The 23,676-nt window shown below is 36.9% G+C and overlaps 1 protein-coding gene across 3 annotated transcripts in view; it reads right to left on the bottom strand.

Moving 5' to 3' along the window:
* The window catches only part of galnt13 (UDP-N-acetyl-alpha-D-galactosamine:polypeptide N-acetylgalactosaminyltransferase 13), a 293,601-nt gene that overhangs the window by 164,134 nt on the left and 105,791 nt on the right, over positions 1-23,676 (bottom strand). For all 3 annotated transcript variants that reach the window (XM_028806459.2, XM_051931008.1, XM_051931009.1), the window contains exons 6-8: positions 21,203-21,373; positions 14,209-14,326; positions 9,918-10,098 (exon numbers count right to left, since the gene is read on the bottom strand). In XM_028806459.2, the coding sequence (XP_028662292.1) occupies positions 9,918-10,098; positions 14,209-14,326; positions 21,203-21,373 (470 nt within the window). The remainder of the gene's footprint in view (positions 1-9,917; positions 10,099-14,208; positions 14,327-21,202; positions 21,374-23,676) is intronic.

The following is a 23,676-nucleotide window of genomic DNA, read 5'->3' on the forward strand; positions in this document are numbered from 1 at the left end:
AATTTATCAGAAGTACCATCATGACAGACATATATATATAAAATATTCATGTTAGACTGCCAGATTACATTAAAAAATGAATAAAGTCAACAATTAAAATGTAAAAACATGCAACATAATAATCAAAGCTATAAATTTCTATAAATGTATCAGTGTGTTAGTAGTCATCAACCTTTTCAGCCATTATATCACAGTTTAAAACCAAAACAAGTCACACACCTACCATTATGAATGTACATTTCTGGTATTTCCCCTTTACTTACAGTTACAAAAAAAGTACTGTTTACTTTCTTTATTAAGGTGCAACAAAGTGGTGACAATTAGGACATTTGCTGTCAGTTAGATGCCTGTGGCTGCACACTATCTGCAAGGACGAATTTGTAGTCTGCAGTATAGTTTAAGAAAGTAGGTCTAATGCAGTCAGTCAGGTCTGTTAGGATGCTGTTCTGTCACATTTTGCTATCCATCAAAAAATTCCTGTTCTTCGATTTTCCCCACATTTCCCTCTTTTCTGATTACCCTTGATATTCCTGAATGTAAGGGCAACAAAAACTGATATGAAGCATATCTGTCACATTTTACTTCCATTTCACCTCTGCCAAGTAAAAATAATAATCTCTGTTGTATTACAGCTAGTGAAAAAGCATGGATTCAGAGTATACTACAGTGCATCCTTAGAGTTGGAACAGCGGCCTATTTGGTTTCAAGGCAGTGTCTGGTGTTCTGAAAATCTGTGTTTTATTTTCACATATACACATACAGTCAGTCAGTCATTTTTCAACCCGCTATATCCTAACACAGGGTCACGGGGGTCTGCTGGAGCCAATCCCAGCCAACACGGGGCGCAAGGCAGGAACAAACCCGGGCAGGGCACCAGCCCACCACAGGTCACACACACACCAAACACACACTAGGGACAATTTAAGATCGCCAATGCACCTAACCTGCATGTCTTTGGACTGCGGGAGGAAACCGGAGCACCCGGAGGAAACCCACGTAGACACAGGGAGAACATGCAAACTCCACGCAGGGAGAACCTGGGAAGTGAACCTGCGAGGCAGCAGTGCTATCACTGCACCACTATATACACATACATATTCATTTATATTTATATTTTATAATGCCCCATGTTCTCTTTGCTTTGTTGTGAATGGGTTGCTGAACGAACACTAAGGAGATGCAGATGGTTCAGCTGGTGCTGCTCCTGCTGCTGAGCTGTGTGTTCTGCTTGTTGTGCTGCACATTGATCATTTAGAAACCTGTACAGCAGCTGTCCTTTTGTCTCACTGCTTTGTCTTGCAGGACGTTAAAGTGTCTTCTGAGAAGATCACGTCTCAACCCAAGTTTTTTTTTTATTTTTAATAGAGAGAGATATACACATACATTATATATATATATATATATATATATATATATATATATTATATATATATATTGTGGCACCCGGCTGGGGTTGTCGCCCGGCCGGGATGCCCAGGAGGACCGGAGGAGGGCTCATGGATCCTCCGGAACACGAGGGGGCGTCCTCCCTGGTTGCTGTGGGGACCACGGGTACAGAGCTGGGAAGCTCATCCCTGTAGGGGCCCGTGGTCACCGCCAGGGGGAGCCCCAATGCCTTGGGAGTGTTGGACCTCAGTACTTCCGCTACACCGGGAAGTGCTGGGGGGAAGAGAATTGGAGACACCCGGTGGACTTCCGGTTTCACCGCTGGAGCTTCCGCCACACAGGGGTGTGACTACGAGCCCTCAGGATGCAGCTGGACCCCTTCCGGGGTGAATAAAAGGGGCCACCTCCCTCCAGTCAGGGGCAAGAGTCGGGAGGAAGAAGGATGAAGCTTGGTAGAGAGGAGTGGAGGCGGACCAGAGACAGAGAAGGCATTGTGCGTGTGGCCAAGGACTTGAGGGGTGATTGGTGCTGCGTCACTGGGTCTGTGCACTGTAAATATGATTAATAAACGTGTGTTGGGTGAAACCATCGTGTCTACCTGTCTGTGTCCGGGCTGTTCCCCACAATATATATACCAGCCCCCTGCTCTCTTTGCTTACCAGCCCCTGGGTTGGCGCTACACGCTAGCCACTTCACGGCTCAGCTGCTCGCATATGGGGAAGTGGATGAACAATTTACAAATGTTACATATGCATAATAGACCCAATTACAGTGAGTAATTAACCATAATAAAAATAGTAAAACGTAATAAATTGAAAGAAAATTATGCTTCATGTTGTGTTAGAGGTATTAACACAGTATTACAATGCCAGGAATGTGGTCGATATTGGCCTGTGATACCCTGGTGAATACCCTCTCCAAGTACCTCACCTAGCCAATCCGAAGACAGCCATACAAAACATGAAGCCACTCATTGACTCTGAGTCAGTTCATTCTTGGACTTATGTCTGAGAAGATGTTCTCATGATTATTTTTGAAATCATGTTTGTTGTTTTGTCAACAGTTATATGGGTGTCCAAACTCTTTATGATTTCTTTTGTCTTTTGTTACAATATGTATCCACACACACATAAATATACAGTGAATTCAGAAAATATTCAGACTGCTTCGCTTTTTACACACTTTACTGTGTTGTACATTTTAGTTTTAAATGGATGGATAAATCTGCCACTTTTGTCCATCACTATTCACTCAATAAACCATAATGACAAAAGGAAAACATGTTTTCAGAAATGTTTGCAAATATATTAAAAATTAACAACTAGAATCTCTGATTTGTATTCAGCTGTGGCACTTCGGATTGTGGTCAGGTGCATCCTGTTTTTATATAAACTATAGATACTATATATACTGTATATATGTATTGTGAGGAATGGCCAGCATTTTTACCCAGCCAGGACACCATCCTTAAAGGATGGACAGGGGGAGATGGCTTTTGAAGGGCACTATCATCCTGGACCTGTTACTTGGCAGCCACCTGGATTGCACAGGCACCTTGGATTTCCACAGGGCTGTATGGAAATAACTACTTGTCAGCACAGCCCTGTTGGATTCCATGGATGCCGCCCGGGTGTGCCTCTTGGTAGTCCACTATATATATATATATATATATATATATATATATATATATATATATATATATATATATATATATATATATATATTATATATATATATTTTATATATATATATATATATATATTTTATGTATATATGAATGTAGAGAAAAGCCAAGCAAAATGACACCTTTTATTGGCTAACTAAAAAGATTACAATATGCAAGCTTTCGAGGCAACTCAGGCCCCTTCTTCAGGCAAGATGTAATACAGAAACTGGAGTTCCCTATGTTTATATACACACTCTAGGACAAGAAACAACATTGATAAATATTTAAATGAGAAATTTTAAATGTAAAAAATTAATAGATTCATTCAGACTAGGGTTAATTTAACAAGAGAGAAAAGAACAATGTATTGTCAAGATCTCTGGATAAGATAACTGTCCAACAAAGTCTTTTGAAGTTTGTAATGAATTTTTTCAAAACAATGTAGATCTGTAGACAGGTTGTCTGTCATTCTGACAGATGTAAACAATCCTCATATCTGGCCATAAAACTCTTGTCTTTATTCAATCCATGTTGTAAAGTATTACATTTTAGCATGAGTTTAACTTCCCATTCTTTTCTCTCTTGCTGTGTTTTGAAGTTGCCCATAAGAACTGTGACTTTAAAGTCCTTCTCACAGTGTCCATTGCTGTCTATGTTGGAGAAACTGGACAAACACTCCGCCAGAGAATCTGCACTCTATGTGGGAGAAACTGGACAGACACTCCGCCAGAGAATGAATTTACACAGGTTCCACATTAAACATGGCAACACAGATGTTCCTGTGGCGGCCCACTTCAACAGCAATGGACACTGTGAGAAGGGCGGAGTGGTGGCTCTGAGGCTAAGGATCTGCGCTGGTATCCCGAAGGTTGCCGGTTCAAATCCCCGTCACTGCCAAAAGAGATCCTACTCTGCTGGGCCCTTGAGCAAGACCCTTAACCTGTAATTGCTCCAGGGGCGCTGTACAATGGCTGACCCTGCGCTCTGACCCCAAGGGGTATGCGAAAACTAACAAATTCCTAATACAAGAAAAATTGTATAAGGCGAACAAAAACAAAAAAAAAAAACATCTTGCCTGAAGAAGGGGCCTGAGTTGCCTCGAAAGCTTGCATATTGTAATCTTTTTAGTTAGCCAATAAAAGGTGTCATTTTGCTTGGCTTTTCTTTCTCTCTCTCTCTCTGTATATATATATATATATACACTGTATATGTAATGGTACCAAGTTTTGTACACTATCAGTAGACAAAATACTCCAGGCGGCACAGTAACAAATAAGAAAAACGAGAATAAAAGACACATATGAAAATGGATCACAGTGGTAATGGTACAGCATTGCAACACATATTGAAAAAAAAAAACAGAATAGGTCATATCTGGAAATGGTCTGTGTTCGAGACAGAAGAATTTCAGCTCACGACTGAGGGAATTGTGGTTATCATTATTAAACACACACCCAAAAAGACTTTTGTTCCTGTCATTGTGGAGTTGGTTCAGATATGATTGATCAGGTGTCAGTGGTAATCATTCAGCTTGTTGTGTCACAAATTTGTAAGAGGAAACAAAATGATTGAATAGATTTTTAATACAGTGTCCTACACAGTATCTAAAAAGTAATGAATGGTTTGCATTCATTCTCCAATTGCATCAAGTATGAAAAAAGTATTTTATTCATTTCCTAACTGGTTTTACAGTTCAGTATAATGAGGTAAAGTTTCAGTTTTACAGGGATAAACCTAACTTCCATAAGTGATATGGATATGGATATGCATATAAGATTGTGGAGAAACTGCAGTATTATAAGTTTTAGTAATAAAAATTGAGGCAAGATTAAAGGCAAAGTGGATGTTTGGCTTTCCTCCAACAACAATGAAAATGAAAAGAGCTGCTCCATTCGTTAACACCAAAATAAAATGCATTTAGTGCTTCAAAGCACAAAGCACTACGACCTTGCCAGTTAATAGAATGAGCAAAATGGCATACTTCATTGCTATTTATGAATATGCAGATACTACATTTTTTTCATTTGCTTGGTTTTTTAAGCCAAACTAATGTTCACTAGTACAATCCCTTAAAAAAGGTGAGCGTTGTGAAAGCTCATATATCATATATGTCAAGAGTATGCTGGCAAATGTAATGCAGTCTGCCAGTTATACTGCAGGTCCATTTAATATTCTAATTCTAAATTTGTACACAGGCTATGCAATAAAAAAGTTTTTTTCAGTCACATAAGATACTTTAAAAACAGCACAACAAGAGCTAGTTTACAGGAGTTTTGAAATAATGGATTAATGCAAAAATAATAAGTTTAATTTAACATAGGGAATTCTAGTTTCAAGAAATGTAAAAAAAAAAAAAAAGATTTGGAAAATTAAAGCACCAGGATTTTGTGACACTTGCAAATTTAATTATTTGACTCACCTGTTAAATAATTCTCTATAGCAACTACCTTATCATGTAAACATAATTATGCAAAAAAAATCATGTAAAAACTTGTAAATCTTACAATAGCAAAAGTTACAAACCTAACATAGGGATTTTCGGAAAAACAAATTTTAAAAGCATGTTGTTGCAAAAACGGCTTTAAAGAGCTTGCTTAAATTAAACTGTAATGATTTATCTTTGAATTCACAAATTCAACAGTAAGGATAATAATGTTTGAAGTTTTAATTTTAGTATTGATTTATAGAAGTATTTTTCAGTTACTGGAGAGAAATAATGAAAGGGTAAATTGCTGTTAGTATTAGTTTTTATATATAGGGTGGTCCAGATCTGTGCAACTTTTAATGCAATGCAATGCAATAATTACATAATTACATCTGGACCACCCTGTATTTTATATTCTACGAGCTGTATATACCCGGCGTTGCCCGGGGCAGAAGTAACCTAATCGGTCAAACACTTACATATATACCAAAGTAAACCTAATCGGTTAAACAGCTTCATATATACAGAAGCGAACCTAATTGGTCAAACAGTTATGAATGTGCAGAATGATTTTACAAACATTATGCGTGTTAACAATCATTAAAAAGAAAAGATTGAGGAACTGTTCTTCTATATGTGATGAAGCCACTAATAAGACAGATTTTTTTCAGGACCCAGCTGTTTCATAACTAAACTACTGCCACCCCAAAGTAATGCCTAATAGTGGTTTTTGGGGTAGCTGTGGAATAAAAAGGGTGTTTTTTAGTCAGTAAGAATCTGACAGTACCCTTCAGTACGGGCTGAAGGGTGCCTATGTAAGGTTTTACATCCTTCCCGTATGGAAAAAAAAACATACTAAACTTTTTTTTTCATCATTACAGATAATCTCAGTCAAATCGAAGTACGCATTCTCAATTTATTTTTATCTAATTTTTACTTTTTCACAAAGCCATCCCATGCCAATTTGTATGAATAAACTTTTGCTAGAGAGTTACCAAAAGTTTATTCATGCACATATTTTAATACGGATAATCTATCTCTAATCAAGGTTCTCATTTTCATTCTAATTTAAAATAATAATAGATACTCATTTTTTTCTTCTGTTTTAGAAAAACCAATCTATGCCGCCTACGTCTTCGTCAAGTCAGCTTCATCCAGCTTCATCACATATAGAAGAAGAGTTCCTCAATCTTTTCTTTTTAATGATTGTTAACACGCATAATCTTTGTAAAATTATTCTGCACATGCATAACTGTTTGACCAATTAGGTTCACTTCTGTATATATGAAGCTGTTTCATCGATTAGGTTTGCTTTTGTATTTATGTAACTGTTTGACCAATTAGGTTTGCTTATGTATATAGATTAGCTGTTTGTCCGATTAGGTTCGCTTCTGTATATATGAAGCTGTTTAACCGATTAGGTTTACTTTGGTATATATGTAAGTGTTTGACCGATTAGGTTACTTCTGCCCCGGGCAACGCCGGGTATATACAGCTCGTTTCATATAAATATAAATTATTAAACAGTAAAATCTTCTTCTGTAATTTGCTACCGTGGCAATTTGTGTGTCTGTCCAGGATTTTAAATGACCTGTAGCTCGCAAACCGTTGCACCTATACACTTGAAATGTGGTACACATATAGTACGTCACGTCTACTATCCGCTTTATGGGTGATGATTGTTTTAGTCTTTTTATCTTTATTTTATTTTATTGTACAATCAAGTCCTATCTGCGCACAGCAGGGCAGCCGTGGGTGGATGCGTATGGTGTATTCACTCGATGTTATCGTGCATTGCGCTGTCAGTGGTATTTTGATAAAAGAATTTGAACAACATATAAGAAGCGTATAAATTATTAAACAGTAAAACATTAACATTTAAGAAGTAAAGTTACATTAAGTACTACTGCTGTGCCTTCGGGTATACCTCATTTTTGTTTGCCCATTACATGCTTAAATGTATACATTTTTTGGTGCACCTACCCGAGAACACGCGACATATAACCGAGCGTGGGAGAAGCATGGATTTTAAACACGCGTTGAGTTGATGTGCTGGTCTCCCTCGTGAAATAACTGGTAATGTTTGACTATAATGTACAGCGAGTAAAACGACATTAGCTCCTATTTTTTTTTTATGATCTCTGAGATGTTGCTTTTTTCGGTTCAAGGCTTCATAAGCTCTTTTATGTTGTATGGTGTACTTATCCCAAACCATCATCTTTGAATGTTGCAAGACTTTCGCCTTGTATGTAGATCGGGGTAATTACATTCATTGCATTCCTAGTCTGAATCACAATGTGATTGTATGGGTGGTTACCTGGCACTGTAGGGTTGCCACCCGTCCTTTAAAATACGGAATCGTGCCGCGTTTGAGAATGAAATTGCACGTCCCGTTTTGAATCAATACTGGACGGGATTTATCCCGTATTTTTTTTATAATTTTTTTTTTAAAGCAGCGTCTCATGCAAATCATCCCACACGCATTTTATGAAGATGCCTCCTTTCCTACTTTTGATTGGGTAATACTTGATGTCATCATTAGTTTGATTGGTGTTTTTAACTGTCCAGTGAGTAGGGCGTGTCTTTCAACCGTAAGCAGATTTTTTGCAGTGGTATCACTGACCTCGACGACGGCGACGTTATACGTCAAAAATAAATTACGATAAATGACGATTTTAGCGATACTTTATTACGACGGCGGCTACATAGACACGATCAAATAAAAACAAAAAAATCAAATAATCATTCTACATTTTCAAAACGTCGAAAAAACGACGGAATGAAAAAAAGGCCCACCCGACGACCCACCCATTCCATTTTTATATATATAGATTACAATAGAAGGCACAGCACAGTTCAAGTGAATAATGCAGGGACTTTCATAAAAAGCTGCTAAAAATGGGATTTCTGTTTTTGCCATGGAATCAAATAGATATCGAGTATTGTGAAATTTCACCGGTATTGGTATTGAATACAAAAATTCAGACATCTCTCTATATACAGGATGCCACCATGGTGCAGTAGTAGCACTGCTGCCTCACAGTAAGGAGATCAGGGTTCGTGTCCAGTGTCCTCCCATCGTGGAGTTTGCATATTCTCCTTGTGTCTGCAAGGGTTTCCTCCTACTGTCCAACAGCATGCAAGTTAGGTGAATTGGCTACACTTAATTGGCTCCTAGTTCATGCTTGGATCGCATGTGTGTTTGCCCTGAGGTGGACTGGAGCCCTGTCCAGATTTTGTTGCTACCTTGCATCCTATGCTAGCTGGGACTGGATCCAGCCCCCCTAATCCACACTTCATCTTGGTCTGGATTAAGCAGATTAGAAAATGACATGACATTCAGTATATACTTTAGATAATATATTAAATTACAGTGCTCAGTGTGTACTAAGATAAGACAGATGTGGTGGCAAGCTGATATGTTCTCATAAGTCATTTTTGGTGTTAACTAAATTGCATTACAGTAATCCCTCGCTACTTCGCGGTTCACTTTTCGCGGATTCACGACTTCGCGGATTTTATATGTAAGCATATCTAAATACATAACGCGGATTTTTCGCTGCTTCGTGGGTTTCTGCGGACAATGGGTCTTTTTACTTGCTTCCTCAGTTGGTTTGCCCAGTTGATTTCATACAAGAGATGCTATTGGCGGATGGCTGAGAAGCTACCCAATCAGAGCACGCAGTTAAGTTCATGTGTGCTGCTGATTGGCTCAGCGACGGAGTGTTGCATTAACCAGGAAGTCTCATCTCACTCATTCATCATTAACGTGCTAATGCTTCAGGGGGCCGTGTCCAAGCACCAACAGAAGATGCAATGATTGCAGAAAAGGTAAAAGTTTTGGATATGTTGAAGGAAGGGAACAGCTACACCGCTGCAGGACATCGATTCTTTTTATTTAAAAAGGAGGAAAAGCATATAAGATCTACGGCCGCAGTGTCCTTTAACCAGGGTGCAAAACGAGTTGCAAGTGGACGTGATAAGGCAGTAGTCTGGATGGAATCTGCTTTAGGAATCTTTGCAACAAGGTCGACGACGTCATGACCGCCTACAAGCTGCTACGTGTACTTCGCTATACAATAAGTGTAAACTTATCTACCGATTTCATATTGCTTAGCAGTTGTCCCTGTTTTTAATAGAGTAAATGGTGGGTTGTAAACAATACAGGGAGGGTTTTAAAAACGTCCAAATACACGTTAAATAATTAAATAAATATAGTGTCCCTACTTCACGAAAATTCAGTTATCGCGGTCGGCCTTGGAACCTATCTCCCGCGATAAGTGAGGGATTACTGTAATGCATTATTTTTTATTGAAAGATGTTTTGGAAAATTAACACTTCCCTTTAAGCAACATTGTCACTGAAAACACAGTTTGTAAAAGAAGCATTTTGAAATAATACGTAACACTGATCAAAAGAATACTCATATAAAACAGTCACCTGGTGATATGATGTAAAAGAAGTCTTTAAATTCATCCATCCAGACTTCAGCCAGTCGTCTGTTATTTTTATTGATGACATGACCTGTTCCTCCAGGAAAACTGTATGGAGTAGCTTTCCGGAAAACATGACCAACATGAGAGCATGTAACAATTTCCAAGGACCCCCCACACTGCCAAATCTAAAGACAAAGAACATTACAATTATTGACTTTCTGAGTACTCTGTATCTCAATTGCAAAACTGACACAATTAAAACTGAACAGTCATTGAAACCAATTGGTATTGATTTTAAAAGTATGCTATAAACTTGGGGACTTTGCTTTAAAATACATTTTTTAATTCATTATTTACGTATAAATTCTAAAAATACCACAGTTTTTCTCCCTGGATTTTAAACAGCAGTTCCAAAGAGGCAATGATATCAATTTAGTTGTATGTACTCCTGTTATTTTTCAAATAAACAACAGAAATACAGTCATTTAAATCAACAATGTGAACCAGACTATTTAAACCATCCACTTTTTGACTTCAGATGTGTATAGTATATTAAGCAGGCTTAACTAAGAGCTTATTGTTATTTTATTCCAATGTCTTAATTCCATGGTGATCTACTACAGAGCTGACATTTTTTAGTTCTTATTACTTTTATTAGGTATTACTTTATTGTATTTATGAATTTGAGCATCACTAAATTTAAGCCCAAAAAAAAAAAACTAATCATATTGTCAAAGCTAAATCATCTTAATTACAAACTATGTATAGTAAAGGACAATATGTTATTTTATAACACATTCTTAATTTCTATGTTCCAACTGTTATGATTACTGTTAAACCAGAAGAACCTGTGCCACCTAAGGTAGGCTTTTTGTAATTTTTGTATATTTTGGTTGCTGTTATTAAACTAGTATATCGGGAAATACAGTACATGCACATCTGTGTAGATGTATCAGAACGATTTTGGTAATTTGATTGTACTTTGGAAGACTATAAAGTAGATACTTTCTGATATTAAAAATATTTTGTTTGCTGTTGCCACAGGATATACAGTGCATGTAAATGTCTATAGATGTACCAAAATGATTTTAGTAATGCAACTGCAATCATGGACACAACAGAAAAAGTCAATATGATTAAAGAGCCTAAAGCAACTATAGTGTACAGTAGCTGTTAGTTTTGATGTGTCAAGCAATTCAGCCTGCCAGAAGAAAACAGACATTCAAGGAAGGGATACTCTTTTAGGTCAAAGTACTTAACGTCAGCTAAAATATTGCTTTGGAACATTTACTGTATTTAGGAATAGTGCAATTCAGAGATGGTTTTAGATAAAGTACAGTATTTATCCAAAAATATAACTATATACAGTATAGAAGAATGCAGACAAATGTCAAATTCTAGATAAAAGATATATGAAGGTACTGCATTTTAAAAAATTGTTCACATTAAATTCACTGCACAACAAAGTTTTTGGGTGCTGATCACAAATATCACATTAAAATTTACCCATCATGTACCGTTTCATAGAAATCTTTAGTTTTGTCATGATTTTTTCTTATATTTGTATCCAAACATTTTCACTCCCGTAAGTGACTTATCAACAACGGTTTGTACAGCCTGGGCATGTCCAGGCATGGAATCAGGCCAGGTTGGAAGCTGTTCTGTGGAAGTTGACATCCTGGGCAGGTCTGAACGAGCTTGAAGCTGTCTCAGCATGCTATAAAGGTGGCTTGCATACATCGATCCTGCTCATTTGGTTAATATAGTCCGTGTGTATGTATAGTATCAGTAAAGTATAGTATCTGAGGCAATATAACAGTAAATAAGCTTGCTGCTATAGACATTTTGATGTTGGGCGATATGTTTCATCAATGTCGTAACAACCACGATACATTCAGCTATATCTGTGACGAATTGACACTTGCACCTCAGAGACATTGGATGACTGCTTCTGTGAAGAAAGCTTATCATCTGTATTTCGGCTGCAAAATTGGTGATCAAGACAAGGAATGGGCGCCTGACATTTGCCGTGCAACATGTGCTGTCAGTCTGAGAGCCTGGCTCAGAGGCACTTGAAAGACGATGCCATTTGCTGTTCCGATGATATGGTGAGAACAGAAAGACCATGTGACAGACTGTTACTTCTGTTTGACTAATGTGTTTGGTTTCTCTGCCAAAAACAAGAAGTCAATTGAATATCCTAATCTGCCTTCAGAAATGAGACCCGTGCCACATGACGACAGTCTTCCAATTCCGAAACCACCAGAAGATTGAACCTTAGACGAACCAGATGAAGAAACTGCAATACAGGGTACTGACAGGGACATTGACCCGGATTTTGAACCGTGCTCATCAGGCAATCCACATCTGAAAACACAGTCCGAATTGAACAATTTGGTATTTTGAACCGTGCTCATCAGGCAATCTATATCTGGTAACACAGTCAGAATTGAACAATTTAGTCAGAGATTTGGGTCTGTCAAAAGCAAAAGCCGAGCTGCTGGGTTCGAGACTGCAGGAATGGTGTTTGCTGTCATCAGGTACGAAAATTTCTGTGTTTCGAGGCTGACATCATGATATAACCAAATTTTTTGCACAAGTCAACAGTCTCTGTTTCTGTTGGGACATTGAAGAATTGTTCTCGGCCTTGGGTTGTGATCACAACCCGGAAGAGTAGCGTCTCTTCATTGATTCGTCAATGTTAAGCCTGAAAGCTGTTCTGCTACACAATGGCAACGTTTATCCTTCAGTACCTGTTGGCTATGCAGCACACATGAAAGAAACGTATGAGAATATGGAACTGATGCTGAAGCATGTCCAGTATAGCTGGTACAACTGGAATATCTATTCTCGACAGAACTGGCCACTCCGTAAAAATTTAGTTCCAGGACAGAAAAATGTGGCACATGAATCGCCTGTTGACCCGGCAAAGATACTTTTGCCTCCTCTTCACATAAAACTGGGACTCATGAAGAATTTCGTGAAAGCACTGAACAAAGAAGGCAAAAGTTTTTGTTATTTAAGACAGATGTTCCCAAGAATAACTGATGCCAAGATCAAAGAGGACATTTTTGTTGGCCCCCAGATCAGACATGTTATGAATGACAAGCGGTTTGAAGATCTGTTAGTTGGGACAGAAAAAATTGCCTGAAAAGCCTTCGAAGACATTGTTGACAATTTTCTGGGTAATTACAGAGCCCCAAACTACATTCAGTTGGTAGACAAACTTCTCAAAGCATACAAGACAATGAAGTGCAACATGTCACTCAAGATTCATTTCCTCCACTCACACTTGTACTTCTTCCACACAAATCTTGGTGCTGTCAGTACGAACACGGTGAAAGGTTTCACAAGGACATTGCTACGATGGAGAAACGATGCCATGGCAACTGGAATCCGTCAATGCTTGCTGACTACTGTTAGACACTGCAACATGATGCACCAGACATTGAATAAAAAAGAAAATCAGGAGCAAAACACTTTTAATTCTGTTGAATTTAATAGCTTATGCGAAACATAAATGTGACTAAATATGTTATTTCAGGAAGCAAGACTTGTCAAAAAAATTGTTGTGCAGTGATACTATCCATCCATCCATTATCCAACCCACTGTAATCCTAACTACAGGGTTACAGGGGTCTGCTGGAGCCAAACCCAGCCAACACAGGGCGCAGCCAACACAGGGCGCAAACCCAGCCCACCGCAAGTGATACTATTTAATACTAGTTTAATAATTTTATGTGTGTTGTCTTGTTTTTCAGAAGCAGATATTTTAAATTATATATGTTTCTGAAATAGTTACTATTCTTTTTCAAAAAGAATGAGTACACTTGAGGGACAAAGAAGTGTGATAACTAAATATTAAAAGAAATATATGATAACCTTTACAAGCAGAATGACCAGACAATGAAGACTGCATAAATATGATAACCAGATGAAGGACAAAATATTAATGCTGGCTATAAGAGAAATATATCTAAGTAAATATGTGGCAGCCCTATTCCAAAAATGACATTTTTCTATACAAAATCTACAGCTTTACATTATAAACACCAGTAAAGATCTTTAATTATGATTCATGTACTGTATAACTCTCTGTAGATTTAGGTTACTCAACCATCAGGTTTTTATTCAGTGACTGTGCATGCATTTCATTCATTTGCTATATTATTTTTCACTGCTGGAATTCAGTATGAAAATCTGAGAGGAAAAAATCATTAGGATAACAATAAATAGATTTATTTGATTAGCTAAATATAAATGAACATAAGAAGAAGACAAACATATATATTTACCCTAAAAGACATTTCTAAGTTTTCACCACCCCATATATCCATTCCTGAATCATATGTTCCAATTTCTTCAAAATAATTTCTATCAATTGAAAATAAGCCACCAGCCATTGTAGGTGTTCTGTTATGATGAAAAGAAACAAAAGAAAACAAAAACAAAAAATTAAGTTTCATTAAATGATAACATAATCTCTGAACAGAGACCTAGCAAAATAAGAGTACACAGAAACTGCTATGAAAAGTTTCAGTCAAAGCAAATTCTGGTATTATGGTATTTGAACCGTATGAAATTCCTTTTTTAACAGAGAGATTATTTAAACATAAGCTGATTTTTGAATTAGTGTCTGTATTTACCTTCAAATGATTTGTACTTTTCTGTATTTATAATACAGAGCACACGTAAATATATTAATGTCATTGTACATTTTTTTTTTAAATATAATCTCCACACAACAAATGCAAGATCAAACCGTGTCTGTCGAAGTATGCAGCACAACTCCTAGTACAGGCCTTGTTCTTGTCACATGTTGACTACTGCAATTATTCAGAACACAACACTGGCTACCTATAGCACCATGTGCTAAGTTGAAATCCTTGATGCATGCATACAGAGTAGTCAATGGGTCAGCGCCTATATATATGGAGACACTTCTGAGGTCATATGCTCCTTCTCGCCCACTCAGGTCTGCTGATGAGCAACTTCTAGTGATCACACTTGTGCATGGAATCAAATCTAAGCCCAGACTCTTTTCATGTGTAGTTCCTAGCTGGTGGAACAAGCTGCCTACCTTCACTAGAAATTTTGACTCCCTCAACCAGGTTAAGAAGTGTTTGAAGAGTCAGTCTCTTATTTCATAGTTCAACTGATATTGGCTTTCTTAAGTTTTGTAATCAAGTAGGTGTAACTCGTTTGGATTTTATTCTGAGCTCTTCACCAACGATGATCAACTTTATAACCTTGTCCTGTAATACTTGTTCCTAAACTGTCCCCGAAACTGATGTTTACTAGATTATGACCTAGTTTGTAAGTCACTTTGGATAAAAGCATGTTTTAAGTAAATAAATGCAAATGTAAATGTAAAATGTTTATCCAAACTTTCCAAATACCCAATGTTCTGCTACCTAAAACCCACAAAAATCTAAAAGTGAATATCAAGACAGACTGGACATTAAGGATGAGCATTGCATTCTGTTTCAAATAATTATTGATTAATGAAATAAAAAATACTGTACATAATTAACTTGACAATGAAAAATTATACATTTACAATAACTGAAAATCAAATCTTCTCAAAGTAATTTTATCTACAAAAACATAAGTAAATTATGCGATGAAAAAAACACACCTTACCAAAATGTCAGAATCTTTTGCAAAGCTTTAAGTAGTTTTCACCCATTTTGACATAACTATGTATTAAGATTGTCGAAGAAGAAATATAAACTAAAAAAGCATAAGACCACCTGCATTTTATGGATGAAACTGTAAATATATCAATTTGAGGAAATATTGTACATAAAATGACAATATATGTAAGGAATTTAAGTAGTTAATAATTCACTAAAATTTCACAGTACTTACAGTGAAATACTTATGAGGAAATGTATTTTGTTCTTTTTTTCCTGGATAATTAGTGTTCCTGATTTTGAGCTTGAAAACTCAAGTTTTATTGTGAAAGTTGATGCAAGTCAAAAAGCGGCACAAGCACACAAAACATTATTCATCTTAATAAAACAGAGACATAGCAACTGGATGGACAAACTGTACTTCAAATGTTAACACTGTAGTCTACGTTGATTACTTAGATTCCCACCTGTATTAAACAAATAGCACAGCTTATGTACATTTAAAATGACAACATAATTGACATTTTGTTTTGCCATATTTTTTTTTGTATTTCCAGCTGATGTCATTTTAAACCAAGAACCACTCAATCAATATCGGTATCTCTGCATGATGTATCCATCAGTCAAAAAGAGGCATGATTTCAAGGACTCAGTGAGACAAGCAGTAATATGTGGCTTTTTCTCAAGCAAATTTGACTGCATGAGCTCAACATCTCAAAAAATATTTGGTTCAGAAGGCACCATAAACTTCACTAGCCATGTGTTTTTAAAGGAAAGCAATGGAACATGAAGAAACACAAAAGATACATGGATGTCAGCATATCATGTTAATATTAACATGTATTACCTGGTAACTTACCAAACTTTATACAGTATATTCATATTTACTAATTACAGAAATTCCTTTGCTTCCCCATTCTGATTTCCAATTTACAATCCCACATACCTCTCTGCCTGTAGTAACACGTCCCTAAGTGATTAAGTAAAGCACTGTAAGTTGCTCAGAAGTCTATTCAGCCTTTGATGGATTCTGCTAAGTAATTAATAGAACTACAGTATTTTTATCAGCTTCATATTATTCACTATAAAGTATACCTCTATCCTAAAAGCACATATCTAGCAATAGTCACAATCCTGTATACAGAAGATATATTTTCATATAAAATTGTTTCTGTTTAGTGAAATGCAAGCACAGTAAAGGTATACCATGTAAAACTGTTCTAATATTTGCTAATTATGACACACCAATAAAAATGTAACCGCTAATTAAATCCATTATTTTCTGAGCCCATAACATTGCTCAGGTTGTAAAAGCAACAGGACCATATGAAATACCAGCAGATGTGTGGGATAGTTTAGGAGAAGAAGGAGTAGATGTGTTGTGAAATCTAATACAGAAGATCTATGAACAGGAGAGAATACCAGAGGAGTGTAGGGATAGTGTGATTGTACCCATTTATAAGGAAAAGGCTGATATTCAGGATTGTGGAAAGTATAGAAGGATAAATCTGATGTCACACACTATGAATATTTGGAAAAGGGTTATAAAGAGAAGGATTAGGGAGAAGACCAACATCGGGGAAGAGCAGTTTGGTTTTATGGCAGGAAGAGGAACAACAACTGATGCTTTGCATTGAGACAGCGGATAGAGAAACATCCAGAAAAACAGAACGATTTGCATAATGTGTTTTGGAGAAGGTTTATGATGGAGCACCATGTCAAAGGGTCTTTGAGGTGCACGACAGAGAAAAGAGTACCAGAAAAAGCATGTGAGGATTACCTTGGGATTTATAAGGGACTGTGGACTCTGGTTAAAAGCAGTGTTGGGGTAACATAAAAGATAACAGTTAGAATAGATCCGCACCAGGGATCGTCTTTATGTTTTGACCCCTTTTGATCTGGTTATGAATGTGTTGAGTCATGGGATAAAAGACCAGTCCCCCGGTGCAGAGTTTTTGGTCATGACATTAAGTTGTGTAGCACCAAAAAAGACCAAGTGGAAAGGATGACGGAACAATGGAGAAGGGCTTTGGAAGACAGAGAGTTGATAAATAGGAAGACAGACAGAATATATGAGGTTTAATTATGATTAGGATTTAGAACTTTGCCTACAGGTACAGTTATTGAAAAGAGTAGATAAGTTTAAACATCTGGGATCAGAGGTAGCCCAAGATGGAAACTTAGATGCGGAGATAACCCACAGAGTGCAGTGTGAATGGGACAATTAGAAGATGGTGTCAGGACTATTGTGTGATTGAAGAATTAAAGCAAAGGTTAAACGTAAAGGATCTGAAACAGTCATAATACCAGCAATGATCTATGGAGCTGAGACATGCGTCATAAAAGGGAGTACAGCGGAAAAGGTTAGATATTGCAGAAATCAGAATGTTGAGATTGATGTGTACAGTTACAAAAAAGGACAGAATAAGAAATTAGACAAAAGATGTACAACAAATGGGGGAGAGATCTCTAAGGACAGACAAGGAATATGTAGGCCAAAGACTGATGGGAATGGAAGTACACAGGAAGAAAGAAAGAGGAGGAGGCCAAAGTGTAGGTGGATGAATAATGTAAAAGAAGATTTGAAGGAAAGGGGTCTGACTTGGGGACGTGGTGTAGGACCGAGCTGTATAGAGAAGGTTGATCAAGCACATCGACCCAAAACAGAAATGGGAAAAGATGAAGAGCCACAACCTCATAAATTGGATAAAGTAAATTTGGTAAATAGATGAAATTAACCTCACTGAAGTCAGCTGGAACCCATCAAAACAACAAGAAAACATGCAAACATCCCACACTGAGAGCAAGACATATAAGAAATAAATCCAACTGATGTTGAATTGCAATACAGCACAAATATAATAAATAATGCAGAGAAATGTTCAGTATTTCTGCCAACATGTACTCATTCTTTGATTTAATCACCAATTCAAATTTAGGTGAAAGAAACTACTAATACAATATTAGTGTGACTGATTATACTGCATTTTTCTTTTCTCCATACAGTGCAAGCTGTGACAAAAGCAAGCATGTAAAAAAGAATCAATTCCAAGCATATTATTTAATTCAAAACATATCAGTGTAAAGTAAGTTATAAATATGCACAATGTCCTAAGAGCTGAAACATCAAAACAAATTGGCTTTCATAGTGCTGCATGGAGATTTCCACTCTGTCTGCATCATCTAACTACAGGGTGTGGAGTTTCATTATACAAACACTTTGAGGTTTACATTATGTACAAAATAATGAAAGGCTAAATAATTAAACTGTGTGTCATAGTGGTATTATGGTTAATGCCTCAAGAGCCCAGTATACTTGGTTGGAATCCTGCATTGTTCATGAGAAATTTTCTCATTCTTCCTGTGTCTGCATGGTCTCCAGGTTTTCCTGAATCACAAATTAAATGCTTCAGCATTTTTTTTACTAATAATTCTCAGCAAAACTGTTAATATTTTCAAACTTTCTTTAAATTATGTTCAGTTTAAATAAAACAATAAAAATAATAAATAAAAAATTAAAATTGTTTATTTATCGCAGTGACTATTAGACCCTGAATTTCCTCCAACATTTCTTTGAATCTTTTTTTCACAGTAATGCACTCACATCCTTACAGTATTAACATAGAGTATATTATTGATTACTGTTGATCCAGCAAGATTCTTTCAGTTAAATGCCGAACCATATACTCAATGACAAAAACGGATAATCAGAATAAGCGCATTCAACATGGAAAATGAGAATTGCATCTTCACTCAAATGGCCATGGGAATATACACCAATCGATTCTCATAATTAAACTGGCAAACCTGATAACTACAATAAGTACTATGACAACTTAACTATTAGCTAATCCAATAACCTTGTATAATATTGTAATGAAATTAAATTTTGCTAGAATTTCAGATTAAAGTGTTCTGTCACCCCATAAGTGACATCAACGCAGACAGCAGGAAAACAGGAGATTGAATTCTATTCTGTTATGTGTAAGCTGTTACTTTATCATTGTATTTAATTATTTTATGTACATTTGTTCTGCATTTTTTTAACTTGAAAAAATATTTAAATGTGAAATACTGAGGAAATCACCTTGGCCTTGAACAGCTTTAATTTTCTAAATAAATCTATTCCTCTTTTTGCAAAGGAAACCATGGAATGTACAGATCAATGGCATTGTATTCAGGAACACCCTTGGCAATGGACTAAGATAGAACATGGGATGGGTTTTGGCAGGACAAGAAAAGGTTTGATGAGTGAAATAGAGAGGATAATCAAACTATGCATTGTGGCACGCAGCTGGGGGTGGCACCCAGCCGGGACGCCCAGGAAGACAGGAGGAGGGCTCATGCCTCCTCCAGACCACGAGGGGGCGACCGCCCTGGTTCCTTCGGGGGCCACGGATACAGAGCTGGGAAGCTCAACCCTGCTGGGGCTCGTGGTCACTGCCAGGGGGAGCCCCTATGCATGGAGAACCCTGGACCCCAGCACTTCCACCACACCAGGAAGTACTGGGGGGAAGACGAGTGGGGACACCCGGAGTGCTTCCGGGTACGCAGCCGGCACTTCCGCCACACTGGGGCGTGTTCGTGGGAGATTGCCAGAACACATCTGGAGCACATCCGGGTGCTAATAAAAGGCCTCCCTTCACAATGAGGCTGGAGTCGGGAGAGCAGTTGGACAAGGTCTCAGGAGGAGACACGGAGGCGGCCTGAAGAGTGAGGCATAGTGGTTGGCCTGTGGGTTGTGGTGCACTTGAACTTTGTAAATAGAACTTGTAAATAAACGTGTGTTGGGTACAAAATGATGTCAACGTGTCTGTGTCCGGGCTGTTCCCAACAGCATATACTTTAAAGACAAAAACATTACAAACCACTAAGGACGGCTGTAAAAAAGCCAAGTGTATATTAATTTATAGATTATGAAAAATTGTTTACATTAAGACAGAATCTATACGTAAAATGGATGTCTATATGCTGGCTATAATCTTGCTGTAAGAACTTTATTTTTAAAACACACTTATTCTCTATGAAACATTAGGTTAATAAAGCATGAAGTCTTAACACTCAGGACAACTTGCAGTAATGAACTTACATTCACAAAAATGACATTAGAAGTACAGTGCTAAAGGTCTGCCATCTATCTCTGTGGTTAATAAGTGGAAATCTTTCTGATCAGCATGATATTTATGCATCAGCAAGCAAATGGTTTGACTACAGCAACGGCTTATACTTCAGATATGCATGCTACTTTACACAAATGTGTTTACTCATAAAAAAACAGATTGAGTCACATCAAAAACAAAGTTCCAATAAGAAATGCTTGCTTCCTGTCATCAATTTCCTTTGTGTAATTTAACAACCGCTGAAGAAACCAATGAAAGGTTATAAATATTTGAACATTAGTTAAATTATATGTTTGCTAATTTCACAGATAGGTTATGGGGTACTGGAGCCTATGATAGTTGCAGCACTGAGCTCAAAAAAGGCACTGGTCGTAGATGTGAATCTTGTCAATTACAAGGTAAACACACCCACACTCGCAAATAAGGAGCTACTTTAGAGATGGCAATCAACATTAAAAACAAATGTTTAGGATTATGATGGAAACTCAGATTATAAAGAAAAACACTTTATTGAATTTGTTATTTAATTGTACCTGACAGGTAGTGTTCGATCACCTTTTCTTCTGTCCATTTCTCTTGGTGGCACAGGATACCAGCGGAAATTCAACTTCCAGTTAAAACCTCCATATGTCATGTCTGACCCAGCCATGTATTCAAATGTGTCATCACTAATCACATCGATTATGGGGCAAACAACAGTTTTCCTAAAGGAGCAAAAAATATGTACACATACAGCAGTAATATTAAATGTCTTAGTACAAAACTGTAAATGTAAATTTATTGTGCAATTATCTTTAGCATTTTATTGTGTTTTTTTTCTTATTGGAACAATATTGAAGTAAACATGTCTTAAAAAGAAATCTTTCAAGTATACTTTCAGTGTTTTTCATTATATTAATAATTAAGACCATAAACTGCTACTATTATTATTTTTTCTACTGCAGAATAAATTTTTCTACTTTTCTTATTTCTGATGGTGAGCATCATAAATGGCTTTTCCATCCACCCATCCATTTTCCAACTCGCTGAATCCGAACACAGGGTCACGGGGGTCTGCTGGAGCTAATCCCAGCCAACACAGGGCACAAGGCAGGAACCAATCCCAGGCAGGGTGCCAACCCACCGCAGTAGATGGCTTTTAATACATTAATAATTCATTATATGATTATAATACAATTAACCCAAATGACTTCACAAAAAGAATAAGAAAATCAGTTTTGGAATGTGGATAACACAATGCAGAGCTACAAACCTACATGCTAAACTGATTAGGTGTCATTTTAACCAGGAATAGTCACATTTTTTGTCTTTTAATAGTGAAAAGCACTCTATCATGTGGGAGTATTGAAAACAATCATCGCATGAAACAATGCAGCTTTTATTGCATAAATCAGCAGAGATCACCACATAGGTGACCATTTCAACAGCTAACTTTATTAAGCAAATCATGAAAGTATACAAGAGTCATTTTAGAAAGGCGTAGTATCAATTTAGATCAACTTTCATAAACCAACTGGTGCTTTACATACATTTTGTAACATATTTAGTGTGTTCAGTATTTCCATAGATATTAGTGTTGAAAGCACTGGGTTAAGACAAAAGTGTCTTTCAACAATCCACCATTCTACTCCCTTGTTCTAAAAAAAAAAAAAAAAAAAAAAAAGTACACTTTTCTGTAAAAATATTTCTTCTCCAGTGCATGTTCCTTTCACTTGTCACTTAGAGCATTTGCGCTCACTTATGTTGAAACACTGCATTACACGTTCTACTTGATAAAAAATGTTGTAGCTGTAGTTCTCCTACATGTACACTTAATTTTAGAGATTTTTTTTTAAAGCCATGGATTAAATAAAAAATCTTCACTTTCTGGTAATCATCTTTGTCCTGTGCATTTCGGAACTGTTATCTGATTTTGCTTGTTTGATTACAGCTTCATACCATAACAATTTAATGAAACCATAGATAGATCGAGTCAATGATACAGTATGGGGCTAAAATGGCAAAGGCACTCACCCCTAAAAGTATAAATACTACAGTACAGCAGGGATGACATGTAGAAATGTCAAGTCTTTAAACATATCCTGTAAAGCTAGAGCGAATCTCATTGCTAAGAACAGCACAAAAAGGAAAAACTTTCTGAGCTGGAATATCGTACATCGTGATTGGCTCATGTAATGTTTAACAAAAGTAATCAGAAAAGTGCTGAAGTAGCTCAGTTTTGAAAGACTTTATTATAGTGTAACACAAAAAAAAAGTAGAGAAAAATTGCAGAAAATTTAACTGAGCATCTTGAGACCAGGTAAAGTTACTGCCTAAGGTTCAGTTCCAAGGTGAGGTACTAGACAGACAGACAGATGTTTGGGACAAAGACACTTGATTTACCTCTCTGTTGCACAGTTTAAAATTACAAATCAAACAATGTTTTTTATCCATGTTTTTCAGCCTCATAATGGCTTCTTTGACTTTTGCTGGCGCAGCTCTTTTCCTCATGTTGAACAATCGCAACTACTGACCCACCCCAGCAGCACTGGATACAAGGTACGAAGCAACTAAAGCAAGAGCATTAATCCACTGCAGGGCACACACTCCCAACACTCAAGAGGGTCCAATTTAAATAAGCCAGTATTAAACTAACATGAACATCTTTGTCGATAAGGGAGAAAAAACAACATGGACAGGTGACGAATATCCAAATTCATCACAAAAAATGACCATTTATATAAACTGCTTAGTCCGCAGTGTGATAGGACAAATCTTACCCTTAGGAGAAACTGGTTTGGCCTAAGCTAAACTAGTTTATCCTAAAATTTAGTTTGGACTATTAAATATGTAAATCTAATCAAAAAGTTCTCCATTAATACTTGGATTAAAACATTTACTGTATGTACATCTTGCCAAATCTTTTCTGACCAATGGCTGCTTGTGTAAATGTTCAAAGTCAGTAGAAGGGCAACTGCTGCATTTGATAAGTAAAACACGTGAAGAATAACATGCAAACTTTACAATT

This window comes from Erpetoichthys calabaricus, chromosome 8 (genome assembly GCF_900747795.2).
Source record: "Erpetoichthys calabaricus chromosome 8, fErpCal1.3, whole genome shotgun sequence".
NCBI lineage: Eukaryota > Metazoa > Chordata > Cladistia > Polypteriformes > Polypteridae > Erpetoichthys > Erpetoichthys calabaricus.